The sequence below is a fragment of the Telmatherina bonti genome, assembly GCF_933228915.1.
Source record: "Telmatherina bonti genome assembly, chromosome: 6".
Lineage (NCBI taxonomy): Eukaryota > Metazoa > Chordata > Actinopteri > Atheriniformes > Telmatherinidae > Telmatherina > Telmatherina bonti.
In genome coordinates, this window is record NC_136624.1 from 30058587 (window position 1) to 30082345 (window position 23759).

At 38.5% G+C, this 23759-nt stretch overlaps 1 protein-coding gene across 1 annotated transcript; it reads left to right on the forward strand.

Moving 5' to 3' along the window:
* The first annotated feature begins 1317 nt into the window (after window positions 1-1317).
* On the forward strand, window positions 1318-21172 carry LOC306757237 (myosin heavy chain, fast skeletal muscle-like). The gene is made up of 42 exons (XM_079242216.1): window positions 1318-1426; window positions 3546-3634; window positions 6416-6452; window positions 6625-6837; window positions 6934-7077; window positions 7759-7915; window positions 8180-8207; window positions 8306-8417; window positions 8524-8616; window positions 8723-8786; window positions 8866-8964; window positions 9057-9160; window positions 9375-9513; window positions 9957-10075; window positions 10183-10332; window positions 10406-10576; window positions 11303-11609; window positions 11845-11918; window positions 12157-12244; window positions 12381-12498; window positions 12582-12705; window positions 12795-12931; window positions 13431-13686; window positions 13773-14015; window positions 14099-14275; window positions 14364-14509; window positions 14645-14735; window positions 14914-15303; window positions 15430-15556; window positions 15648-15766; window positions 15869-16065; window positions 16582-16765; window positions 16847-17012; window positions 17104-17228; window positions 17341-17649; window positions 17734-17937; window positions 18211-18336; window positions 19593-19763; window positions 19847-19951; window positions 20518-20613; window positions 20780-20911; window positions 21060-21172. Exons 2-42 carry the CDS (start codon window positions 3609-3611, stop codon window positions 21078-21080), a joined length of 5889 nt encoding a protein of 1962 aa, XP_079098342.1. The 5' UTR covers window positions 1318-1426; window positions 3546-3608; the 3' UTR covers window positions 21081-21172.
* Window positions 21173-23759: the final 2587 nt, after the last annotated feature.

Sequence of the window (23759 nt, forward strand, 5' to 3'; positions counted from 1 at the left end):
ACAATAAAACAAAAAGATCCGACTTGTATTTATATTAGCTGCTTTTTTGTGTCTTTATTTTAAGATATGATGAGCAAAAATAGAGAATTAAAACAACATTTAACAAGCAAAATCTCTGTAGATTTAATTTGATATTAACAGCATTCAATATCTGATAGAAAACTTACCTTTGCTGGGTGCCTGTCCTCTGTGGTGGTTTGTCGGCCCTTTTATATTGTGTGATGGGAAGCTGTCACATGTGTGCTGCTGTATTTGGTCATGTCGCCTGGTGTTATGTCTGTACAGGAGCTGTTACCTCAATGTGAGCCATTGTGGTTTATATTTGTTGCATACTTTACATACCAGAGTAATAGCATACATAGAATAAATTGTACATATTGATATTTGTTTTTAAAGATGTAATCTTTAAGATGTTGATTTCCTGCACAGAATCAAATACGATGTTGCCTTTTGTCTTGCGTTTGGTTGTTACTGTGGTCAGAAAACATGAAATTAGCACATTTTTTAGATTGTTTTGTTATATGTAGTGTGGAAGTAAACTCAGTGTATGTTGCTATATATGCTAAAAAGATTTTGAAACCTTTTTTTTTTCTTTGAAGTTACATCAGTCCTTACAGACAGGCCAAAGGTGTGACTAATGCATCTTTTTAATGCACTTTGGCACAACAGTAGCTCTTTGCTATGCTTCAGTGAGGCTTTAAAAAGTCACTGATATACAGTTTCAGAGTCCTAACAGGTCAGAAATTATTCAAAAATGAAACGAGTGCCAAAGAGCTTTAAAGAAAAAGAGAGATTGCCAAGGGATTACCTTTCACAACAGTGCCAACAGCTGCTCTTATTCTACTTCTTAAGGGATACACAAGAGAGGTTGAGACAATCCCTAAATGTAGAGCAGCTGAGGGGTGGATTACAACTCTTCTTCCTGAATCTTTTAAAAATAGCCTCATGATAACAGTGTTTTGTTCATATCAAAGTTCAGACTGTTTCTCTGAATATTGTTGGTAGCATTCAGTTCTGAGCCCTTTGGTTTGCTGGAAGTCTGCAGAAGATGTCATATATGGCAACTTGGGGACATGGGACACAGCTTGCACAGTTTACAAGGGTGTGTAAAAAAGACATTAGGCACTGTTTCCTTTGGAAAAAAGTATCAGCTTACCACACTTAACATGGAGAAGAAATTCTGAAGTGGTTACCCGCAGGATATAATGAGCCTCTGTCTTCAGTGAAGATGTGTTACACGATGCCTGCTCTGAAATCTTCTGTCTTATTAGGGCAAAACTCAAATATAGCATCAAGCTTGTGTTGATACTCTCGCCAAATACCACATGCCCAAGGGGCTTATTGTGTTTTCATGGGCTTTGATGTAGGCCTGTCAATTTCTTCATTAGTCAAAGAGCAACAACTGGACTGAGGATAATAAACCAAGGTAAGTGCTGAGTAACAATCCAGTCCATTGGCTGATCACAAGCAGCAGGGATATACATTATAACTAGCTGTAGCATCCTTGTTTGTTGTAAGTACATTTTAGTGTATTTTGAACTTCTTTGATACATTAATGAACTGATTTTACAGCTACAGACTAAGAACTTTAATATGTCACATTTCTGCTTGTTAAACATGTTCAGAGTTGAATCAGTCTTAGAATGAAGATGTGCACCTTTTGGAAATTTCCAGCATTGTTTTGTAAAGTTGTGATTCATTTGTTGATGTCAGTAGTTTCACCATCTTAACCCTGGGTGCTGTTATGAATATGTTTCCTTTTGAACAATTCATTTAATCTGTCATCCTCCATTACCAGCATGCACTGTATGACAGTTTCTTGTAGTTTTTCAATGCATGCCCATAAAAGACTATTAAAATATCACATAAGTAGCCACTGAATGCTATTTCATTTTGAAGACTGTTAACACATGTTTGCTTTTCAGAGATTTTGTTATGATTGTTAAAGTAAGGTTTGAGATGTAAATTTGGTTGTCTCTTTTCCTTTCGTGCACTTTAATTCGACTGAGAGGAGGACGTGAACAGAATCTGTCTCCAGCAGTCTGCTACTCCTTTGTTATAGTAGTATGAAGTATAAAGATACAGCTTTGTATCATCAAGTCACTTAACACATTATGTCTCAGCGTGTTGAAAAGCACACTGATCAGCTTTCATTTCACTATTGATTTTGGTGCTGAGTTTTGTATTACTTTTTTTTTTTTTTTCCATTTTGGATGGTTTGTTATGTTGCTGAATTAATTAAGGTTTTGTTTGTTTTTTTTTTGGGGGGGGGGGGGGGGGGGGCTACTGAGTTACACAAATATCTGTTAAGTAGTGTTGGGGGTGCAGGTCACTGGTATCTTATTAACACCAGAGGGAGCCTTGTGTTGCAAAGGTGCAAACATGCTGCTTATGTTACCAGCTTTTTTATCTTCATCATCATGAATAACCTCTGGTCCCTTCTCATCATTCATCGCATCACCAAGTAAAACTCAGCAGGTGCTGAATAGTAAATTGAATAATTTATATAAATGGAAGTTCTATATTTATGTATTACACATATACAACATAAGGAGTTTTATACATAATAGTTTGAATTTGGAATATAAAGTTTATCTTTTTTAGGGTTAAGTTTTGATTGACCCAACTGCGCTTCGCTCAGAAACAACAAGAACACTCACACTATGTATGAGGGTCTTAAAATATGGTATGTGGTACAATTTTACTGACCTTTTCAGCATGAATTGTGATTTATGTTTATAAGTGTTGAAACATCAACCTTGCAGGGATTCTGTGCTTTATACAAGAAACAACAAAGTTCTCCTCTGTTTAAACTCTCTGTATTTGTATTTCGTCTTGTTTTCAGTGCTGTCTGATGATCTATTCAACTTTTACACTAAAGATTACACTAAAAACAAACAGGCAGAATTTTTTCAATCTTTTAAAATCTTGTGTAGATGTTACTGTAAGTGTGGGTAGAAGAAAAACCATGTAAGGTACAAACACTTCACTGTGTTTAAAATAAAGTCAACTGTATAATTTAATTTTAGAGTCCCCAATGAATGAGAAGCTCTTGTCTTGCCTTGTCAGCATGGTATGACATGAAATCAGTTTTACCATTTGAGGAAGTCTGTCACTAAGACTATTAGGTGTCACAGGGGCGACTGTAGCTCAGACGGAAGAGCAGTCGTCTTTCAGCTAGAAAGTTGGGAGGTCAACTCCATCCCGAAGTGTCCCCCCCGAAGTGCTTATCGGGGTATGAGTGTGCATGTGAATGGGTGAATGTGACAAGTAGTGTAAAGCGCTTTGAGTGGTCGACATGAGTGGAAAAGCGCTATGTAAGTACAAGTCCATTTCCCATTTACCATATGTTTGACACTGATATGATGACCCTTACAAATCCATAAGTACATTTTGGTTCATTCACAATGGCAACAGATTGCAGTAGAGGACTTTCTAAAAGTTCAGTTGTAAACAGACTAAAAATGAACTTATTGGACTTATTTTCTAAAGCTTTTTAAGAGTAGAATCGATAAGCCATATTCTGTTATTTCTGAAATGCACAGGAGGGGGAACAAGAAGGAAGAGAAAAGAGAGCTGAAGGAGATAGCGTACTCATCAATACCAAAATGACATTGGAGAGTCAGAAGTGCAGGTAAAAAGCTCAATTTTTCATAATAGATTTCAAGAATGTATTTGCAATGGTTCTGACAAAAGGTGAAAATGTTCGCTGGTAAAGAGAGGAAACTTATGCAGAACAGTTTTCAAAGAGGTCATCAAAATTAGTTTTATTTTTTTAAGTTATCTTAGACTAAAAGCTGTTTGTTTAATAACATTAATTAAAAGCTGTTCTGTTTGTGACCAGTGACTGTTTACAACCATATACTCATCCGTACAGCAGCTAACACCAGTGCACCTGTAGAGAACAGAAATAACTAGAATTAAAAATGTTTTCAGATATTTAAGTTACAATATGAATGGATTCAAAATCAGACAGATGTTGAAAAAACAAGCATAACATAAGTATCTAAAACATAATAAAGCACATAAAAAGTTAACAACATTCAACATAATTAGATAATTTACACTAACTTATTGGTGACTGTTAACTTTGTACGTTAAAATGGTTAACAGCGTTCAGGCAAAAGATAAAACTGGTGGTGCCGGAAATGGTGATTTTGCAATTAAAAATGTATATATTGAGACATGAAAATCGCATTTTTGAACAAAGTACACCTTGCATTAATCTGATGTGTGTCTGTTAGCTCAAGCAACATTTAGAAAGATTACCAATATAACTTGTCATAACCACAAAAAACCACTAAGCACACCTATCCAGTCACACACAGCTTCACACACTTGTTTTTCTGTTCAGGAGGATTGAGAAAACTTTACAAAATGATGAACAATTAAAGTGCAGTAGATCAAATACAAGTACATGTAAACCACATAGTTTCCTAAAACCATGAAACATCAAAACATCAGGCTTCTTCTTACTGAATTTCTCAAACGTCACAAATGTGCAGCTTCCATCATGCAACATAGATAGATAGATAGATAGATAGATAGATAGATAGATAGATAGATAGATAGATAGATAGATAGATAGATAGATAGATAGATAGATAGATAGATAGATAGATAGATAGATAGATAGATAGATAGATAGATAGATAGATAGATAGATAGATTACCTTTCCTCAGTGAGCATCATAGAAGCAACTTGTCTTGATCTGTTTCTGGATCAACTCAAGAAGTCGTGTCTAACTCATTAATTTGACTCACTGCAGGTCAGCCCCACCGACTTCATTTCCCTTCACACACAGTCACACGAAAAGAAAAATTTGAGTTTGTTGTGTGCACATGGTGATGTCTTAAAGGCTACATCACACTCAGGGGGCTATGTGCTCCACTGGAACTGGGAAAACTATCTGCCTCCCAGCAGTGTTGACTCAAAGCCAACAGGTGATCCAATATGTAAAGTTAGTTTTTCTTCATTTAGGTGGATATATGCTACTAATCATTAGCACTATTCATGGAAACATTTTTATGAATGCATTAGATATTTTAAATAGCAACTTGATACAAAATGATATTTTTTACACAACAATCCATTTACAGCGTTTGCGAGTATTATGCAACAAAACAATAACCTTTCCAGTCTCTCCTATTATAATCTAATAGGGCCACAAATCCTTTTGTTTGCACTGCTTCCTATTGTGCTTGTTTGCTAAAAAGCCACCCGAGGACATAAACTTTGCTTCAGCTAAGTTCCAACAACAACACTGATTCCTTGGTTGGCAGATTTTCCTAATTACCTACAGTATATATGCAACTGTAACATCAGAGGCACACACACGTTAGGGTGCCAAACAATAAGCAGTGCTAACACCATGCACCTACCAAACTCACTAAAGTGCAAAGGAAAAAGGAAAGCGGCAAACTCGCATAATGTTTACTTACCATGCTACAGAACTCAAATGAACGTGATGAGTTTATAACCTACTCAAAATAATGACAGCCTATGGAGGCTCACAGCTGAGATATTGTGTGCTTAGTAACAAGATGCTGAAAAACATCTCAAATGAAATTAACAGAGGCGTTCGATGTATGTGTCAACAACTGCAATGGTAAGAGCCGTGGCACTGGTGAGCCAGCAGCTATATTTGTTTTAAGTCCAAATAAGACTGTAATAGAAGGTGAGACACTATGAATGCTATTTTTTGTTGCAATTTAATCATGCCACGAGAGAATTGTTTCAGTGTCTTAGGTATCCTGTAAGGATAATGGACCATAATGGATGCTTAAATTAGATTTAAGTAAACACTTGGGGTTTAAAGCTATGCAACTGCCAACGATTAGCTTGCCAATCATCTTGCAAATGGAGAATATAAACAAGGCTTTGATTATTACTAATCAACATATCTTCATTTATTGGAAAAAAAAACCTCATAACACTATTTCTGCTGACACTTCCAGTTTAAATGAATTAACCCTGGGTTATATGACCTGTTAAACCAAAATGTCCCCCATTCCCTCGTGGTTATTTGCTAGTTAGCTTCTGGACTTGTGAACCCCAAGTTAAACTGGATATCTTATGCGATGATGAGATGGAGAAGCCATCTGTGGCCATTTATCCAGATCAAGCTAAGTGACCTATACAGGAGGGTTGTTCCTTCATGGTTGCCAGAGTTGTCAGTATAAAAGAAGCCCTCCCAGGTTCTGCAAAAGTTTTGGACTGACAGGCCACCCAGAAAGGTGAGTCTTCAAGCAAACTTATATTCAGTCATTTAAATCTTATTAGATCCCCAGAAGCAGGTCTCATGCAGGATTTGATTAAACACCCATCCAGTTATTTCTGTTGATGCTTTTCTATTTCTAACTTGTTTATATTTTTTTCTTTCTGGCTTTTTTTTTTTTTTTTTTTTTTTTTTAGTATCCACACAACAACTGCATCACTGAAAGACAAAAAAGGTAAATTGTAACTTTTCATCTTGTGACAACACCAAAAAATGGCTCAAAATCAATTAAAGATCCATTTAAAATCAATTTCCAGTCTATAGGAAAGTAATGGTAAAAGTTTACAGAACTGATTAATTTTCCTTTAACCACATCTTTATTTTACTTTTGCTATTTATTTTTTACAGAAGAGCCATGAGTTCGGATCCGGAGATGGAGTGTTTTGGCCCGGCGGCCATATACCTCCGGAAACCTGAAAAGGAGAGAATAGAAGCTCAAAACACTCCTTTTGATGCCAAAACAGCTTACTTTGTGACAGAGCCCTCTGAGATGTATCTGAAAGGGAAACTGGTCAAGAAAGAAGGTGGCAAAGCCACGGTGGAGGTTGCTGGTGGAAAGGTATGAAGATATTTAATGGCTTGGAATGTAATAGACATAAAACAATTGCTGCATGTCTCTGGATGTCTACATGTCTCTGTGTGTGTTTCCATGCAGACTTTAACTGTAAAGGAAGATGAAGTCTTCCCCATGAACCCTCCAAAGTTTGACAAGATTGAGGACATGGCCATGATGACCCACCTCAGCGAGCCTGCTGTGCTGTATAACCTCAAAGAGCGCTATGCAGCATGGATGATCTACGTAAGACACTAAATTTATGTATTTTTTTTTACTGTTATTAGACAGTTTCTGCTGCACATTGTAGCTGTAGCACAAAAAGTGAACCTTAATGTCACAAGTCAGAGCTTTTAAAGTTGCACAAAAGAAAATATGCAGAATACTTAAATAGTTTTAAATGGAAAAGTTAAAACATTATGAGAAGCCATACTTATTAGGTGGTGGCTATAATTGGTTGTTCTTTGCTGTCAACAGTTCCAGATCACTTACATTGATCTTGTGATTTTGATATTGGATAATTTAGGATCTGAATGTAACTATGCAGAGTTTAATGTCAGAGGTGGAACTTTTCCTTCACATTCTCTGTGTGTACGAGAAAATCCCAGTTCATAGATTGGTCCTTCTTTGACCAGTTAGTATACACAGCTATCCAGCGGTAATTTTAGCTCCTATCCAGTTAAGCATGATTTTGTTCCTTTTATAAGTCCTACATGTCACACACTCTCTTTTTTCTCAGATACACAGAACCTTGACACGGAAATCTATTCAATGTTTTCTAGACTTTGACTTCCATTGTTGTTACGAGATGATGTTATTTGCAAATTGTGTTGAGAACAGTGTTTTAACTGCCTTTGTTTCTTGACTTGAAATAAAATGTTATTAATTAATGTTATTAATATCAATGCTGCTCTCTTTTTTAAACAGACCTACTCTGGGTTGTTCTGCGTCACAGTGAACCCCTATAAGTGGCTTCCAGTGTACGATGCAAAGGTTGTTAGTGGATACAGGGGCAAAAAGAGGATAGAGGCACCCCCCCACATCTTCTCCATCTCTGATAATGCCTATCAGTTCATGCTCCAAGGTATCAATCATTCTATAAGAAATATGTCCTGACAGTGATCGAATAAAATGATTTGCCTTATAAATTATATGGTTTTTATACATTCCTCAATGCCAATTGTAAACCTGCAGCTTGTAGAGAGTGTTCTGTAAAATAATAAAAGAAGTCATCACATAAATAATCCTATATTGTTTGTGGGGTTTTTATACCGCAAACCATTTTTGGACATTTTTTAACATGTAAGAAAATGAATGAATAGATGAATGTTTGTTGTTTTTTAAACAGATCGTGAGAATCAGTCAATCCTGATTACGTAAGTTACAATATTATGTCTGTTGTGGCATAATAAAGTGTATTATTTATTCACTCTGCTTTGTCTGACATCAGGATTATTACTTTTTTACATTATAGTGGAGAATCCGGTGCAGGAAAGACTGTCAACACCAAACGTGTCATCCAGTACTTTGCGACAATCGCAGTGTCTTCTGGAAAGAAAGCTGAGCCAGTTCCTGGAAAAATGCAGGTCAGTGATGACAAGCACTGAGTGTACTGTATATGTAACACTTTAAGATCGGTTTGAGGGTTTTAAATGGGAAAATATAAACGTGTGCCATGTAATTTTGTTGAAGGGTTCGCTGGAGGATCAGATCATCGCAGCCAACCCTCTGCTGGAGGCCTATGGCAATGCCAAGACAGTGAGGAATGACAACTCATCTCGCTTTGTAAGTTTTGTTTTTTAAATCTACTTGCCTTAAAATTGAAAATAAGTTAACCAGAAGTGTGTGTTCCTTATATGCCCACAGTAATAACTGTTGACTTTTTCTGCAGGGTAAATTCATCAGAATCCACTTTGGATCAACTGGAAAGTTGGCTTCTGCTGATATTGAAACCTGTGAGTGTCCATCTTGTCTTTATACAGAAGTCTCAGCGGCAGGACGAATTGTAAACACACCTTGCATCTTGTCTCACAGATCTGCTGGAGAAGTCTCGTGTAACGTTCCAGCTGTCTGCTGAGAGAAGTTATCACATCTTCTATCAGCTCGCAACGGGCCACAAGCCAGAGCTACTTGGTGAGCTGTGCAGCCTCAGAGGACACCCCTTTGAGGAATTAAGACACGGAAGACAAAAATCTGTATGCTAAAGTGCAGTAAATGTTTTCCAGAGGCTCTGCTCATCACCACCAACCCCTACGACTATCCCATGATCAGTCAGGGGGAAATCACTGTCAAGAGCATCAATGACGTTGAAGAATTCATCGCTACAGATGTGAGTAAGATATGCTGAAATAAAATATAACTACTCTACCATAAGGGTTCCTTTGTACTTAAGATGTATCGATGGACGAACTGTTATAAGAAAAATAAATAAGTAAATAATTGTAAAGGTGGATTGTTGTTTAAATAGTATATTAGTATATATTAGTAGTATATTAGGTTTCAGTTAAATAATCTTCAATAAATTTTCATTGTTCATTCCTCAGACCGCCATTGACATCCTGGGCTTTACTGCAGAGGAGAAAATGGGCATTTACAAGCTGACTGGAGCTGTGATGCATCACGGAAACATGAAGTTCAAGCAGAAGCAGCGTGAAGAGCAGGCTGAGCCTGATGGCACTGAGGGTAAAACCTCTGAGTCTTAAAAGATCATTTAAACACCATTTTATCATATTATTCATATATTAACTAAAGCTTTCACATCCACCATCAGTAAGTCTTTTGTAGGGGGGGGTCTTGATTTAAAAACCCAAATCAGATAGCAGGAAGAAGCCCAGAGCAGCTGTGCTAATCCTTTTCTTAAATAGGAGTGAGTTGAGACCCTTTGGGCATTTATTAAGTCCGCTTTCCAAGTAGGGGGGGGGGCACCGGGAGAGTGACACCGAGACAGACCAAAACATTCCTCAGGATTTTCAAGAAGAAACTGGAGCTTGTTATGAAGAGAAAAATGTCCAGCTGTCTGGTGTGGTCCATCTGGGCTGCTCTAATGTGACTTGTGACTAAAGGGAGCTTGTAAAAAATAGTGTAGATTATCATATCATCACTCCATTTTCTTTCGATTTCATCAGTGGCTGATAAAATCGCCTACCTCATGGGCCTGAACTCTGCTGACATGCTGAAAGCTTTGTGTTATCCGAGAGTAAAAGTTGGAAATGAAATGGTGGTCAAAGGTCAAACTGTGCCACAGGTAATTAACAAATACATGTATTTTGTCTTAGGTAGAAAAAATTTTTCATACATTTAATACTAAACATATATAATAAACATTTACAGCCAATCTTTTAAACTCTTCAGGTGAACAATGCCGTGAGCGCTCTCTGCAAGTCTGTCTATGAGAAAATGTTCTTGTGGATGGTCGTCAGAATCAATGAGATGCTGGACACCAAACAGCCCAGAAACTTTTTCATTGGTGTCCTGGACATTGCTGGCTTTGAAATCTTTGATGTGAGTAGACCCCTAATAGCCCATTTTTATGCAGCAAAGCACAATAAACGTGATAAGGTCTGTTTCTCAACAGTTCAACAGCTTGGAGCAGCTGTGCATCAACTTCACCAATGAAAAACTGCAACAGTTCTTCAACCACCACATGTTCGTCCTGGAGCAAGAGGAGTACAAGAAGGAGGGCATTGAATGGGAGTTCATTGACTTTGGCATGGACTTGGCTGCTTGCATTGAGCTTATTGAGAAGGTGAGCCGTAAGTTAAAACATGAACAGTAAATTGACTACTTCACAGCCTTTTTTGCATGAAAGATCATTGTAATGGTAACACTTTACAAGTAATGTGTAACTCATGATGAACTAACACATTAATTTATGAAGAAAGTATCATGAATATCTATTGCTCATCATGAACTAATGATGATCTCAATGTTGATTCATGTGATTGCTTGACCCCTAATTTATCATCAAATGATGAACATTAGTTCAACTTAAGTTTTAATTCATCAATATGTCAACAAATTTGCCAGTTTAGATACAAATAAATTATTTTATTCCCTGCGACTTTTTAAAATTCTTTTTATGCAAGACACACTCAAAGAAGTTTGGCTGGCATGGATATCTAAAAGCGCTTGGAGTGATTATTAGCGTTTTAATATCACTGTATTACTGCAGTACATTTAATATACATGCAACACTGGTATATTAAGGAGATGCTTCATATCAAATACATAGCTGCTTTAGTAACAACAAAACAAAACAAAACAAAAAAACCTACAATAAACCTTTATTAATAGTCACTCAAAGTGCTTTTACATCTATGTTCACCTAAATGAATTTCTTTGAGTGTGTCTTGCATAATTATTGAGAAGGTGGCCCAGAAGCTCACATATACGTTACCAAGCATAGAAAAATGATCTCATGACTTAAAAGCTTTAATTCATAGTAATTCCTAATTTAATTTCATCACGACAGCCAATGGGCATCTTCTCCATCCTTGAAGAGGAGTGTATTGTCCCGAAGGCAACAGACAATACCTTTAAAAGCAAACTGTATGACCAGCATCTGGGGAAAAGCGCTCCCTTCCAGAAACCGAAACCTGGCAAAGGCAAAGCTGAAGCTCATTTCTCTCTGGTTCACTATGCTGGCACTGTTGACTACAACGTTGTTGGCTGGCTGGACAAGAACAAAGACCCCCTGAACAACTCTGTGGTGCAGCTCTACCAGAAGTCATCAATTAAACTGTTGGTGCTACTTTATGCATCTCATGCCGCAACAGAAGGTACTGTTTTCATCTTCAAAATACAGCACAACATGGAAGATTTAAGTACATCAGGCATGATGGCAAATTCAGAATATGTTTCTGCACACAAAGCAAAGGGAAGCTAAGGAAATAATTCAAGGATTTTCAAGGAATTTGGGGGGGGAATTAATACAGAGTTTTCACTAACATTTAGACTATAACATTTTTTTTTGCCAACATGTTAACTAAATTGAATCTGTAAATGTTTTTACAGATGCTAAAGGTGGTAAGAAGGGTGGAGGCAAGAAGAAGGGTGGTTCCTTCCAGACGGTATCCGCACTCTTTAGGGTAAGAATAAAGACTTTACTCTGAGGACTGTAGGAGACAGCTGCTGTAACAACACACGAAAAAATTTCCCTGCCGTATACGCTCACTGTTGCTTGTTATTGGTGATGCATGTTCAGTCTGATAACAGCAAATTTAGGGGGGAAAAATGGTTGAAAATATAACTGAAAATAATTAAAGAGCAATTATTAGTCTCCCCACATCAGAATCAGCAAAAATGACATGTTTTGTCAATCAACAGGAAAACCTGGGCAAGCTGATGACCAACTTGAGGAGCACTCACCCACATTTTGTGCGCTGTTTGATCCCCAATGAATCCAAAACACCAGGTCAGTCCGATGATAAACATGTTTGTCACTTTTTTCATGGCAACTCAGATGTTAGAAGTTTCTGTTCCTTTGGCTTGTTTTGATTATCTCACAACTTCCTAATCCATTCCTAAGTGTGTGTTTATTCCTGTTTAAGGTCTAATGGAGAACTTCCTGGTCATCCACCAGCTGAGGTGTAACGGTGTGCTGGAGGGCATCAGGATCTGCAGGAAAGGTTTCCCCAGCAGAATCCTCTACGGTGACTTTAAGCAGAGGTTCAGTAGCTCTTTCTGTGCCTTTTTGCATGCAGTTGTTCAGTCTGGTTTGCTTTTAATCTGATTTGTGTCAACTCTTTCAGGTACAAAGTACTGAATGCAAGTGTAATCCCTGAGGGCCAGTTCATTGACAACAAGAAAGCTTCAATAAAACTCCTGGAATCCATTGATGTGGACCACTCTCAGTACAAGTTTGGTCACACGAAGGTACACAAAATGGACGCAAATACTAAAGAAATCACTCTGGCTGGTAACTACTAATGAAGAATTAAGCTAATGTTTACATCTATCAAAAGGTATTCTTCAAGGCTGGTTTACTGGGTACGCTTGAAGAGATGAGAGATGAGAAGCTGGTTGCACTGGTCACAATGACTCAGGCTCTCTGCAGAGGCTACGTGATGAGAAAAGAGTTTGTCAAAATGATGGCAAGAAGGTGGGTCAAGAAGAATATGTACATATGTAACATTTGCAGTTAGAAAATTATTTAGAATAGATTTTATTTTTTAAAGAAAAAAACAAAAATGAAGTTGTACATGACTTACAATTAGACCGATATTTGCCGAACACATTGAGTCATCATGTTTGTGTTGAAGTTCAATACCTCACTCAAAAATATAACGCATGGTGGTTTTGATCTCTGGACCAAATGTTTTGTTATTTACAATTTTTGAATAATTGTGATTTAATTAATGCAGAAAAAGTTTTGATTTAATGTTTTGGGAGGTAGAAAGTAACTTTTCTTGTCTTATGTTTTATACATTTCCTTACAATAGGCACTGATAGAAATTAAACAACTTTCCGCCGCAGTAGATTATGGCTGATCCAATTCAATCTTTACAATGCTGGAGTTCTTATCTGTTAGATATGTACAATTCTTCATGTCTGACCTTAAAAAAAATCTTTTTTTTTTTTTTTTTGCTTTTATACTTCAGGGAAGCCATTTATTCTATCCAGTACAACATCCGAGCATTCATGAATGTCAAAACCTGGCCATGGATGAAGCTGTACTTCAGAATTAAGCCTCTTCTGAAGAGTGCAGAGACAGAGAAAGAGATGGCCCAGATGAAAGAGGACTTTGAGAAAACCAAAGATGAGCTGGCAAAAGCTTTGGCGAAGAAGAAGGAACTGGAGGAGAAGATGGTTTCTCTCCTGCAGGAGAAGAATGACTTGCAGCTGCAAATTCAATCTGTACGTTTAATACCGCGACACACTGGTAGTTAGGAGACTTTGACTGTTAGTTGACCGGATCATTTGGAATTGATGTCATCATCTAGGAGGGGGAAAACCTCGCTGATGCAGAGGAAAGGTGTGAAGGGCTTATCAAAGCAAAAATCCAGCTTGAAGCTAAAACCAAAGAAATATCTGAGAGGCTGGAGGATGAGGAGGAGATCAATGCTGAGCTGACTGCGAAGAAGAGGAAGCTGGAGGATGAGTGCTCTGAGTTAAAGAAGGACATCGATGACTTGGAGCTCACCCTGGCAAAAGTGGAAAAGGAGAAACACGCCACTGAAAACAAGGTTGGCATCCAATTTCATTTTAACCACATGTTCCTATTAGAAAATGCAGAATTAAATCAAATAATAAATGTCAAACCATGTAGGTTAAAAACCTGGTTGAAGAAATGACTTCTCAAGATGAGACTATTGCAAAGTTGACCAAAGAGAAAAAAGCCCTCCAAGAGGCCCATCAGCAGGTCCTTGATGATCTGCAGGCAGAGGAAGACAAAGTCAACACTCTGACTAAAGCTAAAGTCAAGCTGGAACAGCAAGTTGATGATGTAAGTAAATGTGTCTGACTCAGTATGATTCCTAAAAGTACGGCAAGTTTTGATTACTTACTTGTTAACTTGTATGTTACTGCACTAGGTTGAAGGTTCGTTGGAGCAAGAAAAGAAGCTCCGTATGGACCTTGAGCGAGCTAAAAGAAAGCTTGAAGGAGACCTGAAACTGGCCCATGAGTGCATCATGGACCTGGAGAACGACAAACAGCAGTCTGAGGAGAAAATAAAGAAGTATGTAAATACAAAACATTGGTTAAACTTCCTAAATCGTAAAACAGCAATGCCAAGTGGAAGGTAGCTGGAGGTCAGCTGACTTCTACATAAGTCTGGATTTCAGCTGACAGCTTTTTGTTTTTCACATTAAAGGAGAGACTTTGAAATGAGTCAGCTACTGAGCAAGATTGAAGATGAACAAGGACTTGGTGCCCAGCTTAATAAGAGAATCAAAGAACTGCAGGTAATGTTTGAAAAGATAAGTCACTTTGTAGATAGATATGATGTAGAGAATGTTGTATTGCTTTCAATCAAAAATATACTTACCATGGTCTCTCACATGAGAATGGAAAATGAAATAGAAACAACAGTGCATTATCATTTAAAACAATCCACTGTTCTGGGATCTTTTTGCATCCCAGGCTCGTATTGAGGAGCTGGAAGAGGAGATCGAAGCTGAGAGAGCTGCTCGGGCCAAGGTGGAGAAGCAGAGGTCTGATCTCTCCAGGGAACTTGAGGAGATCAGCGAGAGGCTGGAAGAAGCCGGTGGAGCAACTTCTGTTCAGATTGAGATGAACAAGAAGCGGGAGGCTGAGTTTCAGAAGCTGCGCCGGGATCTCGAAGAGTCCACCCTGCAGCATGAAGCCACGGCTGCAGCTCTCCGCAAGAAGCAGGCCGACAGTGTGGCAGAGCTGGGAGAGCAGATCGATAACCTGCAGAGAGTCAAGCAGAAGCTGGAGAAAGAGAAAAGTGAATACAAGATGGAGATTGATGACCTCAGCAGCAACATGGAGGCGATTGCCAAATCTAAAGTAAAATTATAAATATTTCCTTTTTTCTTTTTCTTTTTCTTTCTCTTTTTTTTTTTTTTTTTTTTTTTTTTTAAATCAAGGAAGAGCATTTATCAGAATGCACACTGATTTCTGTCTGTGCTGTAGGGTAACATGGAGAAAATGTGCCGTTCTCTTGAGGATCAAGTCAGTGAACTCAAGAGCAAAAATGATGAGTACACGCGTCAGCTGAACGACATTAACGCCCAGAGATCCAAACTGAGTTCTGAACATGGTAAGTCTCTTACAAATATAGAAAAAAACTTTCATATGAATTCTAAGATGGAAACAACATTTAAGAAGTTATTTCCCTTTTCTCTAATCAGGGGAAATTAGTCGTCAGTTGGAGGAAAAGGAGTCTCTCGTTTCACAGCTTACAAGAGGAAAACAGGCTTACATACATCAGATTGAGGAGCTCAAAAGACACCTGGAGGAGGAAGTCAAGGTACTGAAGCAGTTTCTCCTTTTGTAGTCACGTACACTGTTGCTTTTCTTGAAAATTTATTTTGCGTTTGAGCTGCTGCAATTTGTATTTTGACTATTATAGGCCAAGAACGCTCTGGCTCATGCTGTCCAGTCGTCTCGTCACGACTGTGATCTGCTCAGAGAGCAGTATGAGGAGGAGCAGGAGGCCAAAGCTGAGCTGCAGCGTTCAATGTCCAAGGCTAACAGCGAGGTGGCTCAGTGGAGAACCAAATATGAGACTGATGCCATTCAGCGCACTGAGGAGCTGGAGGAGGCCAAGTAAACCACTGCATTTTATATGTGTGAAAACAGTCAAATTAGGAACACCAATGTGTTACTTGGTTGGAAAACAATATATAAAATGCAATTGTAAAAGTATGGCAGGAATTGCTGGATTCAGCAGCCACTTATTTACACAGAACTGATGCAGTTTTTCAAACAGCCACGTTAAAACACATACTGGGCTTATTTTGTTGGGTTCAGAATTGTCCAACACATTGAAAACCTGGAGGCATGGTGTAGGAATGACTGAGGTTTAACCAGTAACGTTCTAGCTGTGAGCTTATGGTGCTAACCACCACTGCCCCAATACAAGAGCTTAATAAAACAAAACAAATCCAATGCAACTGCAGACATACTGTAAATAAATGTTGCAATAATTGCCAGACTCAAAGATAAGGTGTTTCAATAAAATGCCGTAGTTTTAGGCCAGGCAGAATAATCTCATCAGATAGGGATGTAACCTATCTGTAGAAGAAGCTTGAGCCTCACGTCAGACTTCTGTTGATAATGCAGAAAGAAGCTGGCCCAGCGTCTCCAGGATGCCGAGGAATCTATCGAGGCTGTGAATGCAAAGTGTGCCTCTCTGGAAAAGACTAAACAGAGGCTGCAGGGTGAAGTGGAGGACCTGATGATTGACGTGGAGAGAGCCAACGCTCTGGCTGCTAACCTTGACAAGAAGCAGAGGAACTTTGACAAGGTTAGATGTGTCTGTTGCACACAATTTTTGCTGGTTAGCACAAGGTAACAGAAAACACTCATTAATCATTTCTATGTTCAGGTTCTTGCTGAGTGGAAGCAGAAGTATGAGGAGAGTCAGGCAGAGCTGGAAGGAGCCCAGAAGGAGGCTCGTGCCTTGAACACAGAAATGTTCAAAATGAAAAACTCCTATGAAGAAGCTCTGGACCACCTGGAGACCTTGAAGAGGGAGAACAAGAACCTGCAACGTAAGAAGAACCTGGACGTTGCTGTGTGAGTTAAGGCGTCTATAATACCTTGGATGACGAAGAAATGTTTTGGTTTTTTTTGTCTCAACAGAGGAAATCACTGATTTGACTGAACATATTGGTGAAACAGGAAAGACAATTCATGAACTGGAAAAAGGGAAGAAAACAGCAGAAACCGAGAAAGCAGAGATCCAAACAGCCTTGGAAGAGGCTGAGGTGTTTATAGTCTAAGATATCTGCAAAGATCGACACAGATGTGTAACTGTTCAAAGTCTGTGTGGATTCACTAAATAATTTATGTCTTTAAATCCTTACTTTTCATTTGCAGGCTACGCTGGAGCACGAAGAGTCCAAGATTATCCGTGTCCAGCTGGAGCTCACCCAGGTGAAAAATGAAATTGATAGGAAAATTGCAGAGAAGGATGAAGAGATTGATCAGATCAAAAGGAACAGCCAGAGGGTGATTGAGACCATGCAGAGTACTCTGGATGCTGAGGTCAGGAGCAGGAACGATGCCCTGAGAATCAAGAAGAAGATGGAGGGAGACCTCAACGAGATGGAGATTCAGCTGAGCCACGCCAACCGGCAGGCAGCTGAAGCCCAGAAGCAGCTGAGGAACGTGCAGGGACAGCTCAAGGTCTGGAAAAAAACAGGAATTATGTTAAGACACTACTGTTGCCTGAACACACATTGAATGTAATTAGAGTTGTCTCTGTTGCAGGATGCCCAGCTGCACCTCGATGAGGCTCTCAGAGGTCAGGCAGACATGAAGGAGCAGATTGCAGTGGTGGAGCGCAGGAACAACCTGATGGTGGCCGAGATCGAGGAGCTGAGAGCCGCGCTGGAGCAGACAGAGAGGAGCCGCAAAGTGGCTGAACAGGAGCTGGTTGATGCCAGCGAGCGTGTTGGACTGCTGCACTCTCAGGTGTTCATGACCGTTGAAATATAAAATCAGTTCATTTAGAGCAGGGGTGTCAAACTCCATTCCTAGAGGGCCGGTATCCGGCAGGCGCTTGTTGTTTCCTTCTACTAACACAAATCAAATGGATCCAGCAGCTTCTTGTCAACATATTTATGGTTTTCGGTCAGGTGTGTTGGAGCACGGAGACAACAAAAACCTGCTGGATACCGGCCCTCGAGGACACTCCTGATATAGAGGAAAAACTGTCAACCTCACCATTTACACTTGTTTCCTCAGAACACAAATCTCATCAACACAAAGAGGAAGTTGGAGGCTGACCTTGTCCAGATCCAAGGCGAAGTGGAAGATTCCATCCAGGAAGCAAGAAATGCTGAAGAAAAAGCCAAGAAGGCCATCACCGATGTGAGTTTGTTTCATTTGCAATTTTCTTTTTGTTTTTGCTAATTTTCTTTTGTTTTTTTTCCCTCTTTCTTTCTTTCTTTTCTTTTCTTTTCATTTCTTTTTTAGGAAAAAATCCATTAATTTATACAGTACCTTTTCAGTATTAGCCAAGCAATTGCTTCAGAGCAGCCCTGATTTCTTTCTTTCTTTCTTTCTTTCTTTCTTTCTTTCTTTCTTTCTTTCTTTCTTTCTTTCTTTCTGATTTCCTGATTTTGGACTGTTAGAAGACCAGTAGTTAGGATCTGGGGACAACCAGTGGAGAAGTTGAAAACTGCAACTGTTTGAATTCCCTTCACCTTAACACAGTGTTTCTCAAATCCAGTCCTTGGGGCCCCTGCCCAGCATGTTTCATAGGTAACCCTACTTTAATACACCTGGATGAAATAAAGGCTCGTTAACAGGCTTCAAAGAACTTAATGAGAAGGTTCAATAATCTGACTCAGGTGCTTTGGAGAAGGAACATGTCTAAATCACACAGGGCAGGGGGGCCTGAGGACCGGAATTGTGAAACACTACCTTCACATCTGGCTACAGTATAGATGGTGCAACTTTGAATTAAATTAAATTAAATTAAATTAAATTAAATTAAGGCCCTGCGATGGACTGGCAAGCTGTCCAGGGTGTACCCTGCCTGTCGCCCAAAGCCGGCTGGGATAGGCTCCAGCTTCCCCGCGACCCTGAATTGGAATAAGCGGTTCGGAAAATGAATGAATGAATGAATAAATTCAATTCAATTCAATTCAATTCAATTCAATTCAATTCAATTCAATTCAATTCAATTCAATTCAATTCAATTCAATTCAATTAAGAAAGAAACTACATTAATATGAAAAAAATTATAATGCAATAAATTAACTTTATTTAAAGAAAATAATCAAAAATGCAATCTTGAATAACTTACTGATACAATTCATAAAATCAAAGCAAACATTTGTACTTGGAGAAAATCTTTGGTAGCTTTCATCAAATATTGTATCTCGCAGTGATTAATTAAGGGATTGATGTGTTATTAAAAACTACATTTGATTGAATTTAAGTCAGTTAGACATAACAGTAACAACCTGTTGCTTAGCAGTGTAATAAATGTGTTATAAATCATCAGTACCTTATTAATCTGAGCTTTTGGTTTACATGTGGTTTTCCAATGGGCTTGTGATGTTTTGTTTTGTTTTTTTTACCACTGGTCACTTTACAACAGCTGCTATATACATGTGCAGGCTGCCATGATGGCAGAAGAGCTGAAGAAGGAGCAAGACACCAGCGCTCATTTGGAGAGGATGAAGAAGAACCTGGAGGTGACGGTGAAGGACCTGCAGCACCGTCTAGATGAGGCTGAGAATCTGGCCTTAAAGGGTGGCAAGAAGCAACTGCAGAAGCTGGAGGCTAGGGTATGCAAAATAAACACATGCTGAGCTATCATATAACTTCTTTATATGACCTCTAAATAACATCTGGACCTTTTTTTGGGAAGGTTCGGGAGCTGGAGTCTGAGGTTGAGGCAGAGCAGAAACGTGGAGCTGAAGCTGTGAAAGGTGTTCGCAAATATGAGCGCAGAGTGAAGGAGCTGACTTATCAGGTGAGGTGACACAAAGCAGTTTTATTTCTTAAGATGTTAAAAATGTCATTACTTACTGTTGAAGCTATGAAATATCATTTGATCTGCCCAACACAGATTAGATGCAGAATATGTTTAACACCCATAGATAAACTCCATTATTTGTGCCTACAACAATGTTTTATGTCAACCACAACTAAAACTAGATATTGTGGTTGCAACTATAAATACATTCAGTTAAGTGTTAACGTCAATATGAAACATGAGTGATAGTTGCAGGAGTGTTAAACTGATGCTTACTATGAAGAATTAGAAGGGAGAGGAACTCATCCATGTATACCAGCAAGCTCAGATGACAGGGTGGACTCACTTCAGACAATCTGCGCTGGTGACAGTTTGCAGATTTATGTGCCGCCTTAGCTTTTATTCACCTCTTAGTGTTTACAGCCCATAGGTTGTTGCTTTTTACTCCTCTTGTCGACATTTCTGAAATGTATTGTTGTGCAAGATAAAAGCATGTGCAGGGCATGTGCCCTGAAACACAGTCGGGGATTAAACGAGCAGACTCCTCTATGTCCCGCCTCTAGACTGAGGAGGACAAGAAGAATATTGCCCGCCTTCAGGATCTGGTGGACAAACTGCAGCTGAAAGTGAAATCCTACAAGAGGCAGTCTGAAGAAGCTGTGAGTGTGAAATATTCAACTCATGTGACACTTAATAGGCGCCAAACCAGTAACAGCTTTGCTGAAAATGTGTTAACACTAGAGTACTGACATCATGATGAGCGCTGTTACTCGTGCAGAAAGACAAACAGCTGAGAACTTTTTGCTTTAACTTTGTTCTTTACAGGAGGAACAGGCCAACACTCACCTGTCCAGGTACAGGAAGGTGCAGCATGAGCTTGAGGAGGCTCAAGAGCGTGCAGACATCGCTGAGTCTCAGGTCAACAAGCTGCGTGCCAAGAGCCGAGAAGTTGCCAGAGTATGATCATTCCTACTTCTGTTTTATTCATCTTTGATTATATATTTATTGACATGATAACAACAGCGCCGTACGGATGTTGTTTATCATTTTACATACTACTTTGATTACATCCTTAACAACTAATATCTCTTGATTTGATTTTAAGGGAAAGGAGGCTGAAGAATGAGCGTCAGTCTGTAAGACACACTGCAAGAAATCATACAATATGATCTTTTTGTTTGAGTGTGTAACAAGCAATAAACAAGCAAGCAAGTGAAAGTTGTTTCTCTTGTTGGTTTTTTATGTTTATTACATGTGCAGTATATCTGCGCTTAATTACACTCAAATGTTAGAAGCAAAATAAAGTTAAAAGTCAAACTGTAAAGCTAGTTGCTCAAATTTTGGTCATTTCTAGGATTCCAGAGAGAGTTTGTGACATTTTTTCTAACGAAGACGACTTACTGACAGTCTGGGCTGTACATCTGGATTGTCAAGTGTCACCTGTTGTCTCAGAAGTCCTCCAGAGTCTAGGTTACGATAACTGCAAATCTACGCCTTGCAGTGATAATGTTACTGCCAGTCGTATGACCTTACAGTTTTCATATGTGCTTCTAAACATTTGTTGCGCCATGTCAAGTTCCTGTGATGAAAATAAACCCTTAAGTGGTCCTTGACACAGTCTAAGTAGAAGAAGATATATGTTATGTCTTTTCTGAGATAAATCTTCATTAACAGGCAGTATATAAGATTTCACTGCAGTAGATATTTTTATAATGTATAATAAAATAAAATGTATATATTCTTTTTTTTTAGTGAACAAAACTCAAACCATGTCCATCTGTCTGAATTGGGTTCTGCATTGCTACATCACAGTAAAATGCAGCATAAGGAGCCTGATGTGATAGTCAAATGCTTACAGCTTTAAAAAAGAAATCATGTAAGACTTATCTGATCCTTTTGGCTCATAAGACAGTTTACATGAACAGATTTATGCCCATGTATTTCCCCTCTCTGAAATCTGCTGAAAAAAAAGGCTTTAATGTTGAGTGGACTGTATCTCTCTGAAATGAGGAAAATGGTGCTGTTTCAACTTTAAAGTTGGGTTTGATGGTGTCATTAGACCACAAAACATCTAAATTCAAGCCCTTTTTTCATCTTTAATTTTCTACCGACTTTTAATTTTTCAATATGGTTGCAAATCGCTGTTGGTTATTGTTTGACTAAGAAAATACTCAGTCATGGTCACATTAATGACTACAGGCTGGCATTATGTCACATTATGTCACATATTACAGAAGGATGTTTTCTGTGACATGGGGAAGAATTTAGTCTTAAATCTACAAATGTATTTCATAAAATTAGTTGTAAATCAGAATGATATCCATTGTGCAAAAAACATTAATATAGTTTGTATTTGAATTATAACATCCAACTTATGTATGGGATTGTATTTAAGTCTGCTTTCACCAGTCTGGATTCCTTTCTTGCAGTTTTGGGAAATCTCTGGAAATTACACATTTTTGGCATGCATTGAATGTTCAGTCTTTGTTTTGTAGCTTTTTACCTCCAAAATGCCAAACAAGCCTAAAGGTGTCTTCTTTTATTATTTTTAATGTAGCTTTACATGTAAAACTCAACATCCTATTTTAGTAGCCACCATCAGGAGACTGAGGACGTGAATGTTTTATGCCAAAGGTTGTTCCACAGAAAGACTTGTGGCTCGAACAAATGGCAAAGCTCTGAGTGCATTGCTGAGGAGACGGCTATATTTGTGTTTCTTCCAAATAAGCCCAGCCGGGAGCATAAGAGATCGAGTATCACATTTTTATTGAATATATAGACCCTTTTTGTCGGGTGTGAAGTCCTCAGTATTTAGCATCTAATGCCCTCTGGCCTTCTTCTCCAGTTCAGTGTCATCTTTCAACAAGGAAAGAATGCAAACTACTACACATCATATAACATGATCCCATCCTTGTCACGTATGGAGAACAAACACTTGACTTAGAGGAAGGTCAAGCTATTAGCCTGGCCTTGTCTTCAGTACATCTGTCAGGGCACATGGCGCAGGACCATTTAAAGAAAAAGTTTAAAAATATATCAGTGCCCTAGAGATGTCGCAAGTGTCTCCAAACACAAATCTAATCACCTGCTCGGTGCAAATTCCACAATGGACAATGAAGTTTACTGCCTTACAAACAAACAAACTCACAATCTTTGCATAGCACAAATACTTAGGGTTTAAAGGGCCAGTTGGTTTGACATGAGAAAAACTAGATTAGTTGATGTACTGCCAGCAAAAACTTCAAAAACGTTCCTCTTGTCAGAGACTGACAACTGACCTGTCAGCACCAAGCCATTGATGTTAAGACAAAGCTGTTTTGTATTCAAACCTTTGACTTTAGGCAACGTGGAGTAAAGACAAGACAGCCAGTGCCTAAGTCTCCTTGCTAATTGGTCAACTTGTTAAAAAAAAAAAGCAGTCTAATATGGAGAAAATAAGGAACAATGTGAGTGATGTAGTCAAGTTAAATAAGAATAGCTTAACCTGAAAATACAGCTGATAGTGTAGCTGTCAAATTGTCAGTAAAACTTGCTGAGTTGGTCTGTACTTTATTAAAGATTTCTCTGATTAATTTTAAAATAGATAAACAAAAAAGGTAACTGATACTTAAGTTCATTATAAACAGTAGGATGCTTTTTTTTTTTTTTTTTTAAATTCGACATATCCTTCTGATGTAGTCCTGCTTGTACATGCGGTTATACCATATTTCAAGTGGATCTCTAGAAAGCTGAATTCCTTTAACCTCCATCCAGAAGACCCATTCAGGATGGACTTGTCTGTCATCGGTCTGTGCTGCACAATGAT

What these genes read in the sequence shown, in the direction of transcription:
- LOC306757237 (XM_079242216.1), top strand. Translation starts at nt 3,609, where the DNA reads ATGACATTGGAGAGTCAGAAGTGCAG. An exon ending in ACAAGTTTGGTCACACGAAG is followed by an intron (nt 12,706 to 12,794) that starts GTACACAAAATG and finishes ATCTATCAAAAG; the next exon opens with GTATTCTTCAAGGCTGGTTT. An exon ending in AGGCGATTGCCAAATCTAAA is followed by an intron (nt 15,304 to 15,429) that starts GTAAAATTATAA and finishes TCTGTGCTGTAG; the next exon opens with GGTAACATGGAGAAAATGTG.